Genomic DNA, 18238 nt, shown 5'->3' with positions numbered 1-18238 from the left:
GAGCCGCCTGCAAAAGCGATTGCCCTCTCTCTTAAGCGTTTATATCTTGACATGAACAGTTAGGACATCCATGGTTATTTGCCACGTCAGATATAGCACCCAATTAGTGAGCTTTGGGCATTGGAGTTCTAGTTTTATAATTTTTTCTAACAATTTATTTTTGTTAATTTTTAATAAAAATATATAATAAAAAATTCCTGAAACTGCTGCTACATTGCTGCCCACCAATTGCTGTTGCTTGCCAAGGCCAAGGCCCAAGGCCCAAGCCCAATGCCAATATATGCAGCCCACTGGTACTTCTTTCTCTCTTTCTTTCTTTTCTTTTCCTATCCTTTCCTTTCCTTCCTCGGTCATTCCCGGGCGTCACAGCAATTACTATGATATCTTTGTGCAAGCTTTAGAAAGTACAGCTGCTTCTGGCAATTTCTGTGCCTGTAAGAGATCTTCAGAGTGTTGATGAGATTCTTGAAAAAGTATGACTTGCTCTCAAAAACCCATTTTCCCTCCGCTTTCATAATTTTCTATGTTATTGTTGTATTCTCATGATAAGATAATCTGGCATGGATCAAGTTACTGGTTGCCTGCAATAGTCTGCCTTCTAGTATGATTCATGGGCAAACACCAAGTTTTCAGCAGTTCCGCAATATTGGTTAGTTTGAAAGGTATAATTAAGATCTCAGCAGAATGAGGAAGACTTCCAGTTGCAAAAATTCAACCAAGACCTGCATCTATCCATTTGATACATCAAAGTCGTCGTTTCCTTTCATTGGGAAAGAACGAGTTATCCATGCCTGACCTGCTATATTGTCTAAGCATATGTCAAATTATTCTATTTCTTTTACTGGACTAATTAAAAGAACAACAACTGTCTGAAAAGTAAAAATTATTGTCCATAAGTTCTGTTCACTTGATATGATAACCACTTTGACTTATATTTTCATCCTTTGACATTTTCATAGGTTGTCCCAGACCCGACACCTCACATAAAACGAGTGTCTATCAACAGATCGACATGCCATTCAAGGAGATGACTAGTCAATGCGAAGCCCTGACAGTGGAAGAATAGCGGAAAATGCCCACCTTCATGAGCTTTTGACAAAGAGTTGTGCCAGTGGTTGCCTTGCCAACCAGATGGAATTGGCTCAAGAAAACTAACAGACATCTGCCTCAGGTATAATGTACAGAACAGCTTCAATTCTCAAGGCCATTCTTTAACTTGTTCATAAACTGAGAAAAACATAGTGTATTTCAGATATACATTGACGTTAACAATCTGATTCTGAGCACTCTGGGTGCTGAAGATCACAAGCAATTTTTCGTATGTATGTACAAATGTCGCATGCTGCAAATTGCAGAGTGTATCACGAAAATGATGTGTTTATGAACCAAAAGAAAAAAAAAGGAGAAGAAACCCCCTCTTTCACAAGGATCAAATCATCAGAACATCGTACGACACAGTGATTCTCCTTCACAACTTTGTAATCATTCTGTAATCAGGGAGCATTATGATCATACTGTTCATGCAAGTAAATGGCATCTTTATCTCCCTTTCACCACCCAACCTGATCGACATACACTGGCAGCCATTCTTGAAATTGTGTAGACGGTATCATCTGAACGTGACCTGACACCGAAATTTTGCTATTGACTACTCGTGTATCTGGAATGCGACAGCTACTGCCAACTGATCAGTACACATTCTTTTTGCAGCCTCGGGTTTCAAGATGGATAGCAGATCAGCCTTGCATGATGATTTCTGCTGCTCTGCTTGCAGTTCATTCTAACCAAGTTTCTGAATTTTGGTCACACTATCAGTCGACAGAGCTAATATATATGCTCTGAAACTTTGCACAATCTCTGTTTGACTACTGCTAGCTATGCCTGTCGTCTCTTGGTGGCTTGAGCTAATGACATACTGCCAAAGCTTGCTTACCTAATCTAATCATGTTACTAGAAATCATGGACCGTTTCAATCTTCAGACAAATATTTTTCTGACCAGCTTTGGCTTGTCTCGCACCATCGTACGTACGGCCACCCAAAACGCAATTTGCACCTCTCCTTTTCTACTGACTTTTGATTTTTGTCACGTCAGTTTCTGGAGGCAGAATTATATTATAGTTTGTTTACATATATTTCTGACTGCCTAGCTAACGTAACCGACGAAATGGGTAGCCTTTTGTTTTGTCGCAAATTTGCAATTAAAAGGTCAAATATTCTTTTGGTAAATTTACAATAATCCCAGACAATATATAGGATCTCATGAAGTATATGCCTTCATGAAACAAATGCATATCAGAACAACAGGAAGGAATTATTCAGCATGATATACTATTAATTTGTTACTGGAGAAACTAAATCCAAACTACTTAAATATTAATTATTAATTTAACAGCTTGAAGATTCTGAACTAGCACGAGTGATCAACAGGCCAAGCTGAAAGAGATGCAGAAAAAAGATCAATCAATCATTCATGCATGCATTCACACAAATTAAAAGGCCATGTAGGTCTACCTAATTGCCGAAGAAGAAAAAGAAATTAATTAACTAGGAAGCTAATTGATGGAGAAAGGGTCGCTAATCTCAGCTCAAAGTCACGGGTCGTGTCTGCAGCTAATTAATCATTTGCGTGGACTTAATTTTCAATATAATTCCATTCAGTTATCTCTAATCTAGTTATTTAAAATTATTATGTCTACAAATATACCCATCTATAAAGTCACATCTGCACTTCATGATCAAGCTCAACCCTTCTTGTTGTTAGCCTTTTTTTCTCAATAAATCTTGTTGTTAGCTGACTAATTAAGCAGAAATCGTGTGAAACCTCACCGGCAGCACCGACGTACTCGCTCAGTCCGTGTATGGTAATTAATTGGTGGAAATAAATTATCTGTCATCACAATTGCTTTCTTTTATAATAGCACAGTATAAGTATTTTATAAGTATATATATTGAAACAGAGAAATTTTATTTTGGACATCCATTTTTCATCCCGATGAGTATTGATTGAAGAGAACTTACGAAACTGTATGTCTGAAGAAATGTACGTACAATTAACAGCTTAAACATAAAATTGTTATTCAGGGGCCGTGTGGAAAATGATGGATACGACGTCATTGTCGGACAAACTATACGGCCCGTGTATAGACTTGTACTTGTCCAGTCGCACTTCTCCAAAGGAGTGGACCCTCTTCGAACAATGATATATCACGGCTCATTTTATTTTATTTTATTTTGTGCAATTAAATTCGAGATGAACACATCTTGGGTACCATTGTTTTGTTTTTTGAAAAAAAAAAGGTGAAACTACGTTTTTCAAGTAAAACTATATTTCCATAACGACTTAAAAGCAAAAGTTATAAATTAATCCTGATAAAAAACCACAAAATTAAGTTCTAAATTTTAAATTTAGCTTATAAACCATGTACGCACATCATACTCGTACCTATGATAGTGCCCCTTTTATAACACGCTCAAGTAGACAAAGGCCAATAGTAAACTCTTTGTAAGCGCATGTAATATTCATTGGCAATTGAATTTAAATCTTGCCAAGTAAATTAAAGTCATGCTAGCACGACTTTACTATTTTAATTCTGATGTTTCTCTTAGTTTAAATTTGAGAAAAAAATTACAATACCTGAGAAAGTATATGAATGTAGCTAATATTTAGTGCGAGTACGTGGAGCTAACAAAGGGGTGATTATTTAGGTGTTTTATAAAAAAAACCAAACGACATATTTACAAATAAAAAATAATCTGGAAATAAAAATTTTATATATGTATTCTTAAAACTTCAAAATCAACTTCAGATTTATGGTTAAAAATTCAAAATTTGGCTTATAAGTATAAGCAAAAAGATGGGGTGAAAATTTTATACTAAACCGCTAGGTACTTTTGGTAAATTTGATCTTGATTCTTGCAATATATGCATCAAGTGTGAGTTTATCTTGACCATAGAAAATAGTTAAATACTACCTTATATATATGTATATATTGAGAGGAATTTCTTCGTCTTGTTATCAATCTATGCGTGTGCGTATTTCATACTCCCTCCATTCGAAGTATATATTAACTAGCATATTTTTTATCATCAAAATATTCAACCATGTTACATGTATGTATACACGCATCTAGGTAATCCAAACGAGAAGGTAGTTATAACTATTTCTTGTCTCTGGATTAGCAGTGGTTATGCCTTATATTATGGAACGGAGGAAGTATTAATCGAATTCTTGCTCGGAATCTGAACTGTTCAAAGAAGAACGCTGCTCATCGATCCAAATCAATTAATTAGTGCTAGCTAGCTCCACTGAATCCATTCAACCAATTTGACCAGAAGAACCCTTTGCATCGATCTGGAGCCATACAGTTCCATCAGTCGTACGGCGTGCAATCAACGTTCAAATCAATATGCATGCTAATTACGAAGGACGATGATGCTAATTAATTCGATCTGAAACCGTGCTAATTGCGTTGTGATAGCTTGTTCTTCCTTCAGTCTGCAGTACAGTATATTATCCAGCCAGTTGCGTTTAGTTGCTGTCATTTCACGGAAATTCAGACAATCAGATTAGAAAATTTTGGCTGGCTGGCTGGCAATCGTGCAGTTCACGCCGCGAGAGACGGGAGAGATGAGGAGATTAGAGACGAGATTAATTACAGTAATCAAAGGAGAGCAATTGATTATATTAGTAGTGATTAAGATATTTGCATAGATTAAGGGGGTGAAAGTGGCCGGCCAACTGTTCTTAGGCCGTACTCTAGTCATCGCCAATTTCGTACTCCTTGTCCTCTCGCTGTCCCAGCTGCATCCTCGACTTCTTTCTTACGTCCAAGTCCATCTACTTAGTTGAATTTACACAATTAATTAATTAATCAGACATATCTTTCTTTTATCCGTGACCCGTAGATCGTGTTGAGAGAAGTAATATGGGTTTTAATTTAAATAATTATGAAATTTGTAATTAATAAGTATACGATACCATATATATTATTAGATTTCAATATTAATTTAAAACGTTATCGATACGAGAACTAGGGTTTCATCACTAATAGCTCACAGTATCTCAAGACTTAGGTGCATTCTATTTAAGACGTGTTGGGTTGCATCAACCCGGCCCCTCCCTAGAAGAGCAAGTGACTGTCTGCTAGCATGATGTGTCCAGTGTGTCTCGACAAGGGGACCCACCTAGAGAGCTCCGTGAGACATAGGAGCATATCGCCGACGACAGTCATTTCTTAGTTAGACGTGGAAAATAGAGGGCCCCCCTATCAGATCGCTTCAATCCTACCATCATCACCACCCTGGCTCAAGATAACCAGTTGACTACCATCTCCTATATGTCTTCGCGGACCAGTAGGGGCCACTAGACAAAGGTCTAATGGTCTAGCCAGAGGGCTGCCAACTCCATCTCTATCTCTGATACGGAACGATTGGAGAGTTGACAAGCCTCCATAGGCCTCTCACGGGCCTTCGGTGCCAAATGTCTTGTCACACGTTATTTGTAGGAGAAGAGTGTGCATATTAAATGGCTTCCTAAAAAATAGAAGACGAAGTGAATGGATTCCAATAATAACTCCTCGACACTATAAGAGAATCATTAGGGCTACTGGGATGAGGGTATTAGATCCAATCTAGACTATAAATTAAAACTTGTTCGGCATGTATCCCACCTAAAACGTACATGATAGGGTGCTATGTCTTCCCCTGGCCTGAACCTGTATAATCGTTTTATATTGCTACTTTCTCCACACCTTCACAAAATCCAATGGTGATTTCTGACGTGCTTTCTAGGCCAAACATAAAAAGAGGGGTTCCATCGAACCCTTTTTTGAGAAGTTCACACTCTAAACATAATAATATTATAATAGCCCATGTAACGTAGAAGTTGATGACAATAAAATTAATAATTGATCTAGTTGTTAAGGACCTTTCGGTTTGGAAGAATCTCACGAGAAATTTAGAAAAACTCAACTGTTTGCCTTGACATTTTTGTAAAATTCATGTGTTACAAATGAGCCCTAATTAAGTTGACACCAAAGTACATACTTCCTCCAATTAATATTACTTGACATTTTAGACAATAAACTACACAAACTTACCAAATCACTTAATAATTGTACTTCTCATACACATCAGTATAACACTATGCGGTGACACGAGGTCGACATGTGTCAGATCATACATGCACTTTAGCTTGGAAAACGTAAAATAAGTCGATATCCACAACATCAAGTACACAAATACGTGTATGCACACCTATGGTTTATACTACACACGTAACCTAGGTGATACGTGTATTCGATGAATTATTGAATAAAGAAAAAAGTGGTCGGTATGTCCGTTTGTAGTTTATGCTAATGTTCCGGCTAGCTAGTTACTTGTTGAGTCAATGGGTCATTAATGCTACTGAACTCTACTTATTATAAACTTAATTACTCGGCCGTACATCGCTAATCTCACCGACACATTTGGCCACTTTATTCGACCCCTTCATGATCAGTCAACACAGCTAGCAATATACCATTTTAAAAGATGATGTTATTGACGGTTTGTTACATGTTTAAAAATAACTTATATACTTATTATTTATTTTTTCTGTTTGGATTTCTCACCAAATATATTTAATTATAACCTAAATTTTTATATATTTACATAAAATTTTAAATAAAACGAATGTTTAAACGTCTGACCAAAAGTTAACACATCATCTATCAAACATACGAAAGGGAGCACAATTTACGTACATGATTTGGTAAGTGGATATATTCAGGCACATCAGTTTGTCAAGTACTAATAATACGTCGAACGGTGGGTTAGTGATGAAAAACAATTCGTAGTTAAAACTTTTATATTTAACTTATGAAAACTATGATAATTAAGAAAAACCTTGAAACAATTCCAAGATTAAGTTGTATATATGGAATTCAAACTCTGAAATTGGCATATGGAGTACGTTCGAGTGAAAAAGATGCGAACTCACACTTCTTGATTAATAAAGTGTGCGCTGGTTTAAATTCTTCTCTATTTTATAATAAGGTTTACATCTCCTGCATGCTCCAGGGTGAAACCTTTTTAAATTACAATGCCGTGGCGTGCCGGCTGTGGACCGTGGATCAGGTATAGGGAATTTTTTTATTGATTATGTGTATGGATCAAACTAGTTTAATTTATACAAGTTCCACAAAAAAAGAATCAAGGATGGCAAGAAAATAATAATGCTTGTGGAAAATTGCTATAAAAATACCCGAGGTAAGTATTCGTGAATATTGATGGCAAGGATTAATTCCAATGGGTAAAAATCCGTGAATGTTGATTGCAAGCAAGTAATTAATGATGCAATTTGGCTAATGAAGAACTTAAAACGATCTATAAATTTTGATAATCCATCAATCCACAAATAATCTACGCATGTCTAAAAGAAATCACAAAGGCCAAGCAAAAGAATTAATAGATATTAACTATTTAATCATTGGAAAATTGCTATAAAAATAGCGCCATCATTTACGTACTCGTTATAGCTAGCCTCTCGCAACAAATGTTTTGTGTTCTCCAACCAATTTAATTAAGAGGATTTCATTCTTGTAACAGGCTTTGTAGCAGTCATAACTCTTATCTTCACATGCAATTAAAACCAGGCTAACAATTATATATATTTTTTGGACAAAATAATAAAGCTTACAAGTACTAGATCATTTGTGGATGTGGAGAAGGTAACTTATTTTTAGACACCTTTTTCTTTTCTATATATATGGAGATAATTAACCACTCATTAATTACTGATATGTGTTAGGAGAGGATTCATATGTCAATGAACATTGAATGACAAAATGCCATAATTAATTAAGATACCAATTTGTGAACTGATCGAGTGGCCTCAAGGGCCATTGCTGATCTCACTGATAAAATAAAAGTCCATGACTCCTTGGTATTATTTTTTTTCAAAGAATCAATTGAATTCACCACGTACACGGTCGACTCCAAATTTTACATCTCTCGTTAAAGTAAATCTACTGGCTTGAGTCAGAAAGAAAACTAAGGATATATACCTTTTGGACTTCTAAATAAAAATGAAACCATTTCTCAAAAAATTTAACTAGACTTGGACAATATATATGTTAATATGTAACTGCACAAAATCTTAGTCTAAGCTCAACCCACACGTTGAGATATAAAAAAACAACAACAAAAAAGACAAATTCAATATGAATAGTAGTGGTATTATTCGCACCTGAATTTGTCTTTCTTTTTCGTCAATACGTGTGGATCAAATTTGAACTCAATGTTACTATACACTATATCATTATTATCATTAAGAATTTTTCATAACTATTTTTATTGGATTTAAAAGAAGAATGCACATGAAAGTACATCCACCTCGGTGGATCTAACAGTCGAACGTTCGTGCGCGCAGACATATTTATATATACCAGAAAATTAATATATATAAATTATGTGTATGTGTAAAATTTTATCTTTATATATGGAAAAGCCGTGTACAAAAAATTTATACAAAGATACAATTTTGTATATAAAGTATTTTTTTAAAAAAACATCTACATGAAAAATATCATCTTAAAAACATGTAACGCAATAACTAAATACTAAAAAGCTATATATAGAAATTTTATATACGAAGTGTTTGCGCATCCACCTCGAGATTAGAATCCATATTTTTTTTATTTTATTACTCGAGGGTCTGCCGTAACGTTTCGTATCAACCGACTTTTAATTCGTATTTAAAGTTTAACGAAGCTAATTAACTAGTGGTTAAACTACCCTAGTTAGTTAGTTACAGCTATAAAACACCCAGCCCTAGCTTGCTTCCATTCTTCCTAAACACCGCAGAGTCGTTGAGACTTGAGACCACGGCGTCGGCGTCGCCGCCCACTACCACTTTGTGGCTGTGCTCCTCCACCACCAAAACCCAAGCTAGGCATCCAAGGGCCATCGATCGATCAAGCACCAGCCATGGCGCCCGCCACCAACTCATGATCGACCACTGCATATGCGCCACCGTACTGGCACTGCAATCTAGCCGCGCGCCGCCGGCGACCAAGAAAGTTGGGGTACGTTACGGCGGCCGAGAGCGCTCTGTGTGTATACACGACGAGCTGTGATCTTGCTGCCGGCCGGTGGCGATGATGGTGATGGGCTACTTGAAGAAAGGCGGGAGGAGGAGGAGGAAGGACTGCAAGGCCGGCGCGGCGGCGTACGAGGAGGAGGAGGATGGACTCCGGGAGACGCTGCTGGAGCCGCAGCAGCAGCAGCAGCCGGCGTCGTCGCCGCCGACCTCCGGCGGGTGCGGGGGCGGCGGCGTGCCCAAGGGGTACTTCGCGGTGTACGTCGGCGACGAGGCGCGGCGGTTCGTGGTGCCCACGGGGTATCTCCGCGAGCCGGCGTTCCGGGACCTCATGGAGCGCGCCGCCGACGAGTTCGGCTTCGCGCAGGCCGGTGGCCTCCGCGTGCCCTGCGACGAGGACGACTTCGAGGACCTCCTCCGCCGCCTCCGCCGCAAGAACGCCGGCGCCGGCGCCAAGGGCAAGAAAGCCATCAGCTAGCCACCGTACAAACGTACGGCCGCGTACGTATACACGTATACCGTACATATACGTACGTATTTACACTAATTTGGTGGATTATTTATTAACTAGAATACTAGATTACTTCATGTGCAAGTCCAAAAATATAATGTACAGATGAGTGAAAATTCAGAAGCCACGAGCACTGTAGCAGCATACCTGCATGGCGTGTTCTTGGTCACTGTTGCTTTCACTCCATGGATTTCTGGAGAAGCAACAGCTTAGGCAGTATAGCTTTGATGTATATGCACGTTCATCTATGGAGAAGTACATTGATACAGTAATCAGACGATTAATTAATTTTAGTTTCTTTCCTAGAGCCATAGTTCTTGGACAGAGAGAGATTGATGTAGTTGAAACTAAGCTATGAAGAATCTGCATATTTCTGAACCTTTGGAGGAATTTTGGTTCAGGTTGCTGTATGTGCAGAACCCTAGAATATATAAAAATACATATAAATATTATCTTAGAGGTTTTTTAGGAACTTGTGCTTTTTGAGTTTTTCAATAACTGAAACTCCGTGCTGCATATATTTATAACTTGATCTGATTTTCTTTTGGTAGTTGGAAGCTATAGGAATACTATGGGATAACATATCTAGCTCGCCCATCAATTGAACGTCATGGATGCGGAGAGATGTAATACCTTACCTCTGTTCCATTAAAACTGAATGGGTTTTTGCAATTGGCAGCATGCCTAGTTATTGTAAAGTGGTCATTCAGAAGAGATCATGACACACCAATCTAACATTTTGCAACTTTGGATCTGGATCCGTACCATTCAAAGGATGCCAGGATGGTCAGAATCTCAGAACAAATGCACAGGAGTAGTTCTGTGCTGCATTTGAAATTCAGGGGATTTTTGTGTCTGTCAGACTGTCACTTGTCTCTGCATAAACTGTACTTTTCACAATTTGAGGATAAACATAATTCAGATAACACTGTTGAAAATAGAACAAATCTCCTAATAGATCAATCATTGTACCCTCATTAATCCTTAACATTTGGGGATCAGACAGAGTTTCACCTGATGGATTTGTCCTCCATATTCTTTAGAGAAACCTCTTTCAGTTTCAGGGACTTGCCCAAGTTCAGAGTATCATCAAGATTGGTTGTTTTCAGCTGTAACTTCAGATTTTTCAGATAGTACCTAAACGATCTGATCTTATTTTTACACTTAATGCTACCACGGCTATGTTCTACACTACAGGAGATGGTATATTCTCAAATTATGCTAGTTTAGTACTATAACTTAAGATTCACCTAAAATATGGAGAGATTTTGCTCCCGTGCATGTGTTCATTTGAGGACCAGGTGTGCTTGCCATGTGAACATGTGTACTATAATCTTAAAGATTATACAAACTCACATGATTAAGAATATGATAGTACCGTTACTCGTCAAGATTCTTCACAATGGAGCAGGCAAAGTTCAGTAAGTTTGTACAATCTTGAGCCGGAGGCTAGTTTAGTACTAAAATTCTTGGTATTTTGAGATACTTTTTAAGGATGTAAAAAAAACTCAAGTAAAAATGGCTTCTTTTTTACTTGTGTCGAAAACTAGCCTCCGACCCTGCCTGTGCAGAAGGTTAAGAACAGCTATAAATTTTCCCTGCAATCTTGTGTCCTGTTATTCCTAATCTCTTGAACTACTTGTTCTTTTACCCAGTAATTAATAATCAATATTATCTGCCTGGAGATGCACATTTCCAGTATGAACTATGAAGCTAGAACATCTGAAATGTTAAGCCATTTTTCATTCAGTTGCTTGGGTTCAGTTTCTGAACAAAGAATTCACCAAACAAAAGAAACCAACAATATACATGATGAACTGTGACACAGGTATTGATTAGCCTAAAGTTTGCATTAGATCATTGCTGTGAAGAATTAGTCCTTCGTGGCCTCCCATTTTACAAACTACAAAAGTACACATCGACCGAAATCTCATCATCAAACTGTTTTCTGTTCGTTTGCTGCAGCCAACCTCTTTCTCCTTTCTTCAGAAAAAAACCGAGAAGAAAGAAATTCAGGGAGAACGCAAGAACAAAGGAGAGAGAGAGAGGAGAACACATACAAACACACGAATGGTGAAATTAATGGTGGCCTCATCATCATCATCTGCACAAGATCTCCGTCTCCGACGAGCAGGAGCACATGGCGGCGGCGTCCTTCTTGCCGGCGACGAGGCGGAGGATGCCCTCGAAGACGTCGACGTCGCAGGGGATCCGGAGCGCGCCCTCGTGCCGGAACCCGAACTCCTCCTCGGCCTCGCGGAGGAGCTCCTCGAACGCCCAGTGGCCGAGGTACTCCGTCGGGATGACGAACCGCCGCATCTCCTCGCCGACGTACACCGCGAACGACCCCTTGGGCACGCCGCTGCCGCTCTTCCCCGGCGCCGTTGCCAGCTTCTTCCACTTCTTGAGCAGCTGCTGCAGCCTCACGATGTCCCTGATCTTGTTGCTCGCCCTGCCACCACCCTGCTGATCCTCCATTGCTGGAATGCAACCTCACAGCTAGCTGCTGCTGCTGCGTCTTGGAGTTGGAGTGACGTGTTCTTGGCAGGAGCAAGAGCAACTGCTGCTTTGTGCAAAGAAGAGATGGTGACGAGGCTGAGAATTTATAGGAGCCTCTGGCTGTGCGCCGCCTCCTCGTGACATCTTACTCTTTTTTCAGTTAGCTTAAGTGTACAAATCGATGCTTTCTTGCTAACGATTCTTAGAGCAAGCCCAATAGTATAGCCAACTACTAGCTTCAATTCTCTATAGTCAATCTAATAACCAATTCATACAATAGTTACCTACAAAACATTAATATATGGTCCCACATGTCATGCACATTTTGTTTTAGAGCCTGTGTGCAGCTGGCTATAAATTAGTAGCTCACCTCTTTTCTCTCTCTTAATCTCTTTAAAATATACTTATAGCTGACTTATAGCCTACTATTATGCCTGCTCTTAGATTTTTTGTAATGAATGCAGAAGATCTGCAGACAATGCAAAAATTGTTTCCTTTTCTTCTCTCCTTCTTACATTTTCACATCGCCACCACATGATCATTACTACTGAGTCCTGACTGAATGAACTAGAGGGTTAAGGTGATTCGTGAAGACTGGACAGAAATGGCTATCTGAAGTCTGAACTGAGGGCCCATCGTTTGTCATATAACGTATATGTCATGGCCAAAATTTGGATATAGTAAAATTTAGTTTTTGAATTGTTTTGGGTCTTTTTCAGTCGTAATTTATTTTTCAGCATTGGTGTTTAAGTAGCTAAGAACATAATATAAAAGCTTCAACGGTAATTGGCCAACATATGGGGCCTTGAATATATTGACAGAATGGCAGGTTTACTTCACCCATCTTGTTGGTACTTACTCCCTCTGACACGAAATAACCAATTCTTTGATTTCCGTGTCCAGCGTTTGATCATCCGTTTTATTTAAAAAAATTTCAAAAAATTATAAAAAAAATAGTAACACGTAAAGTACTATTCACAATTTATCATCTAATAAAAATAAAAATATTAATCATAATTTTTTTAAATAAGACAAAGTTAAAAATTATATGTAAAAAGTGAAAGATTGATTTATTTTGGGACGGAGAGAGTACTATTACTAGTTTTTTTTTTAAAGTTGAATGCTCTATGGGTGTTATACTATCATGGTCAGTCACTTTAGTCAAGATTGTGGGTATGGCAATTGATTCTATGAAGTACAAGACTCTATTGCTGGTTGTGATGTGGAAATTGCATGGGCTTTTGTTTACAGTTCAGAAAGAAATGTAGAATTGAATCTTTTTGCCTTGGTTTCTGTGGTGTATGGGTGAACGCAATTGCTGAAGAACTCCTATTATTGCTATACCGAATGCTAGATTTTTTCTGTCAATGAACCAGACAACCAGTGAACTTTTGTTTTTCATGGTGAAGAGAGCAGAGTGAAATTACTGGTTCTGCAGACATCACAGCATATTTTCCCTCAAGAAAACCTTTTCTCTGAAGTATCATTTTGAATCAATACAGTAGCATAAATCTGCAAATCTGTATGTACCTGATAACCTGATCACCATTAATTTGCTGCAAACATGGAACATAAAAGTAAGACTTGATTTCAGAGAATCATTTGCCTTACGTGTATCCAACGAATGAAACGCCAAACAAACTGCTCAAACAGAGTGAAAAACAATGGGAACCAAAAACAAAATGCTCAGTGGTTTTTAGTCAGTTAGCCTGCATAGCACAAACAAAAACAGAGTTTTTTTTTAGGCTCTCAACTTGCCATCTGGATCACATCAGTAGATTCATATAATAAAAGGTTGGTGTACTTTTCTCTGACTATCTAAGTTCTTGTTTTGATCTTGGTTCAAGACTTTTAACTTTCTTCTCCTCAGTTTCAAATTGTGTGCATGCATGAGGAGAATATGGCAGGCCTGACTTAAGTCTGGATGGAGTTGCATGCCTGCATGCATGTGAGGAGCTTCACATGGTACCATCAATATAAATATGTCCTACTTCCTAATGCATGATATGATGCCTCTAATGCAAGTACTGCTAAGATGCCTCTAATGCATGATATGATTACATTAATTCTGATCATACCTGAACTTAGTTTCTTAGTTAACATGAATGGTGTTGAATAAGATGGGTTGATGAGGTGTGAAAATAATTAATGTAAGATTCCCTAATTGTATCAACCTGTTAGACTTCTCATTCTTCTAATGTATTGTTCTAGTTTCTTGTGAATACTAAATAATTATTTTCTGAAGGCTAAGGTACAATCCAAGTTGATAAAAGATTCCTCCACCATGATAATCATGAGCAATAGGACCCAAATGAGCAATCGATCAGCACCTAAAACCCAATTAGTATATCTTGAACTACCAAATGCTTGATTTTGTTCTCTAATCATTGTGCAAGCAGATGGGTGGATCATGGACTGAAAGGGACTAGGTCAGTAGGTCCTGTGCTATAGTTAGTTTATAAACTGTGCTTGTAATAAGTTTCATGTACTACTAGTAGTTTCAGTACAATTATGTAGACACCGAATAGCTCTTTTCTGTACTTTTCTTTAATTTGTTTCCACAATCCTAAATGTAGTTCCTCACAGTCCTCATGCTTCATCTTCTGAAAAATAAACAATCTTAATTAAGATCAAGCGCTGCTCAAAAGTATTATGCAAACATCTTCAAGCGTCAACGGTTGGATTCGACCACATTAATTGTAATCTCGAGCTCTTGACTCGAGGTCAGACTAAAGAAGAACCAAATTCCAAAGGGCAGAGGCAACTGACCAAGTTCTTTTTTCCTTTCAGTTAAGGTGGTAAGAAACTGAAGATTGTATTGTACGTACTTGGTCAAGCTCGATCTGCTCGTCGAATTAATTTCCGTTTACTACAATAGATTGGTACGGGTTGGATTGTTGTCGTACGATCAAAGAAAAGATTCCCCTTTCACAGCCAATCGAGAACCGATGCAGATCAGCCAAACTGAAGGAGTAATTGTTATATCTCTGAACACAAATCTGAAACCTTAGTTTTTAACCATGGATCATGCACAATATAATACTAACAATCTAGCTTTTTTTTTTCTAGCTGGAAGACGCTATCTGCGCATGTGAAGCGATCATGGAGGTAAGTAGCAGCAAAGAGGGGTATCTATCTATGATCGATCATGTGAAGTCAAATTGCAACAAAATTTTTTGTCAGGCCTGCATTTCTGTTTTGGTATGAAGTACGGCACAGGACTGTCATGCTGAAGCAGCAGCTAGCTTATCTCCATGATCTAATGGGTTGTTTAGATGGGGCTAAACTTTTTAGCCCCATGTCACATCGAATGTTTAGACACTAATTTAGAGTATTAAATATAGACTAATCAAAAAACTAATTTTATAAATGAGAGCTAATTTGCGAGACGAATCTAATGAGCCTAATTAATCCATAATTAACAAATATTTACTGTAGCATCACATAGACTAATCATGGATTAATTAGACTCATTAAATTCGTCTCGCAAATTAGTCCAAGATTATACATAGATTTTATTTATAAACTACGTTTACTATTTTTAATAAGTGTCCAAATATCCAATGTGGGCTAAAGTTTAACCCCTATAAACAAACACCCCCTAGCTATCTCTGTGTTATCTTATAATGCACTTGCAGTTAGGGCCACCACACTCTACATCTGGCTCATCTTCCCTGAGAGATGAGCTAGCAAAGAACTGTCCTGTAGCTGGCTCTAGCTTCTTGCCTTCCCCTGACGAAACTGCAGATAAGATAGATATAGTTTTAGGGGGTGTTTGGATCCTCTAAACTTTTTTTTAAGATCCTGTCACATCGAATATTTGGACACTGATTAGAAATATTAAATATAGACTATTAATAAAACTCACCTCATACTCTGGACTATTTCGTGAGACGAATCTATCGAGCCTAATCAGTCCATGATTAGCGAATGTGATGCTACAGTAAATATTTGTTAATCGTGGCTTAATTAGGCTTTAAAAATTTGTCTACTAAAATAGTATTTATTTATGCAATTAGTTTTATTATTAGTTTGTATTTAATACTTCTAATTAACGTTCAAACATTCGATGTGACAAGGGACTACAGAAAAATCGCTGGATCCAAACACCATATTAGCTAGCTAGGACAGTGCTATGTACTATCTGTATATCTATCAATCTATCTTAACCACAATGGCCATTGCTGTAGCTCGTGAATCTAGCTAGTGACGGATAACGGCAGCACCAGCCATCATCAGGAATCACTGGTCGAGCAGATCAAAGCAGCAGAGTAGGGACCAAACTGAACATTTTGGACAGTTTCAGAGAACGGCAACCGAGGATATCTAACTGCAGATACTCTGCTGATCGATGCAGAAGTGCATGCTACCCCTGCAGCCCCCATATATGTTTTCTGAACATCTTTGAGTAAAAATCAGTAATAGCTTTTATTTTACTCTGAACTTTTTGACATACTAATGCAAAATAAGTGCAGAGCATGCTTGCAGAGATCATGCGATTTGTTGTGGCTGTCCAAGTACTGCAAGGAGAGAAATGATATTAGCCGAAGAAATTAAGCGGCAACGACGTGCATTGCATGGTATAACTGCCACAACCGTTGCTGATCATGCTCATGCCCAGCTAGCTGCTGCTTGGTGTGAGTGAGTGGCAGGGCAACGCCATTGCACATGCTGGACACACACACTTGCATTGCTAGGGAGGTGCAGGTGCAGGTACTACTGCTAACTTAGCTAAGCTAATTAATTAGCTGCTGCATGCATCACTCTCTCCATGATCCATCTTGATCTCTCTCACACACACAGAGATTAGAGAGAGAGAGAGAGTCATGAGCAGGTAGCTACTCAGTACTCCCTCCCTACGATCTTTTTTTAGTTGGCACCGCTGAGTTTTAAATCTACGTTTGACCTTTTATCTTATTTAAAGTTATGTCTAAATATGTAAAATTATAAATCATCCTTGAAGTTGCTTTAACAATAAATCAAATCATAACAAAACAAAACAATCAATAATTATACACATTTTATGAATAAAGACGAATAGTCAAACATTTAGATCCAAAAATTAACTACGTTAATTAAAAAAACAGAGGGAGTAACTTGGTGGCAATATCCATTTGTAGTGGATGAAGATGCAGAGACTTTGGTATGGCGCCTGCAAGTGCAAGGTGGTGGTGGTGGTACGTACCATGGCGCGCGGCGGAGGCACATGCATGCAGCTGCAGTGGTAAACAAACCAATCGGGAGGCCAGATCTTGACGACAACGACGCCGCCGCCGCCGCCCTAGGTAAGAGTATCCCAATAGCTTATCTAAATTTGGTTATATATATTTTTATCTGGATGATCATCTAAACTAGTTTCATCCTTCATATCTCTTTGTGCTCTACTAGATCATCCATATATGACATCTTCTATATCTCTTCAGAGAATATAGAAATCATCCAAATACGAAGGTTCTCTCCTAATATAGAGGACATCTAAATATAGATGATAGGATGACCGTTCTGTTGGAGCTCAATTTATAGTCACTATCCTCTATTTTTAGGATAGAAGATGAGATAAATGAGCTGTTGGAAATACTCTTAGCCACCTATATCTATCGATACGTGGCCATCTATCTTAAAATATAATCGTTCTAATTTATTTACCATATATTAAAATTAGAAAACGACAGCATCCTTTGGTTATGGTGGGTATAAGAATAATTAATAAGGTGAGAAAGAAATGAAATTTGAAACAGAGGTGATAGATAAAACAATTGTTACTCTTGGAATACTTATGTGAATATTATAAATACTTTTATTTTAAGACAAGATCGAAGGAGTATTTCCAGTGTAGGGATAATAATTAGATTATAACTTTCATGGTTTTAAATCATATTATTACTATCAACCTCTCTGTAGCCACATACACCATTAAAATTTCATAGTCGTTGCGATATATGTGACTACTTACTTATACCCTTTAGTACATTTTTAAAAATTAGACCAAATTAATTACCACGTCTTTCTCTTTCACCCCTTCTCTCTTTTGTTTGATGACGAATTTATGTATCGGTAGAGATAACAATGTTGATGCAGTGGAGAGCTAGATGGGGAATGTCGACAACCACGACCCTATTAATTAGCCAGCGTTAGATTTGTTTGGAC

General features: G+C 38.0%; 2 protein-coding genes across 2 annotated transcripts; one reads left to right on the top strand and one right to left on the bottom strand.

Moving 5' to 3' along the window:
* The first annotated feature begins 8855 nt into the window (after positions 1-8855).
* Positions 8856-10046, top strand: LOC107304439. Its single transcript, XM_015838519.2, has one exon. The coding sequence runs from the start codon at positions 9140-9142 to the stop codon at positions 9557-9559; it is 420 nt and encodes a 139-aa protein (XP_015694005.2). The 5' UTR covers positions 8856-9139; the 3' UTR covers positions 9560-10046.
* A 1646-nt stretch (positions 10047-11692) lies between these two features.
* On the bottom strand, positions 11693-12070 carry LOC102708161 (indole-3-acetic acid-induced protein ARG7-like). Its single transcript, XM_040525559.1, has one exon. It carries the CDS (start codon positions 12068-12070, stop codon positions 11693-11695), a length of 378 nt encoding a protein of 125 aa, XP_040381493.1.
* Positions 12071-18238: the final 6168 nt, after the last annotated feature.

Source organism: Oryza brachyantha, chromosome 6 (genome assembly GCF_000231095.2).
Source record: "Oryza brachyantha chromosome 6, ObraRS2, whole genome shotgun sequence".
Classification (NCBI taxonomy): Eukaryota; Viridiplantae; Streptophyta; class Magnoliopsida; order Poales; family Poaceae; genus Oryza; species Oryza brachyantha.
The sequence above is the reverse complement of the archived record's forward strand: the minus strand, read 5'-3'. Positions and strand labels throughout refer to the sequence as shown.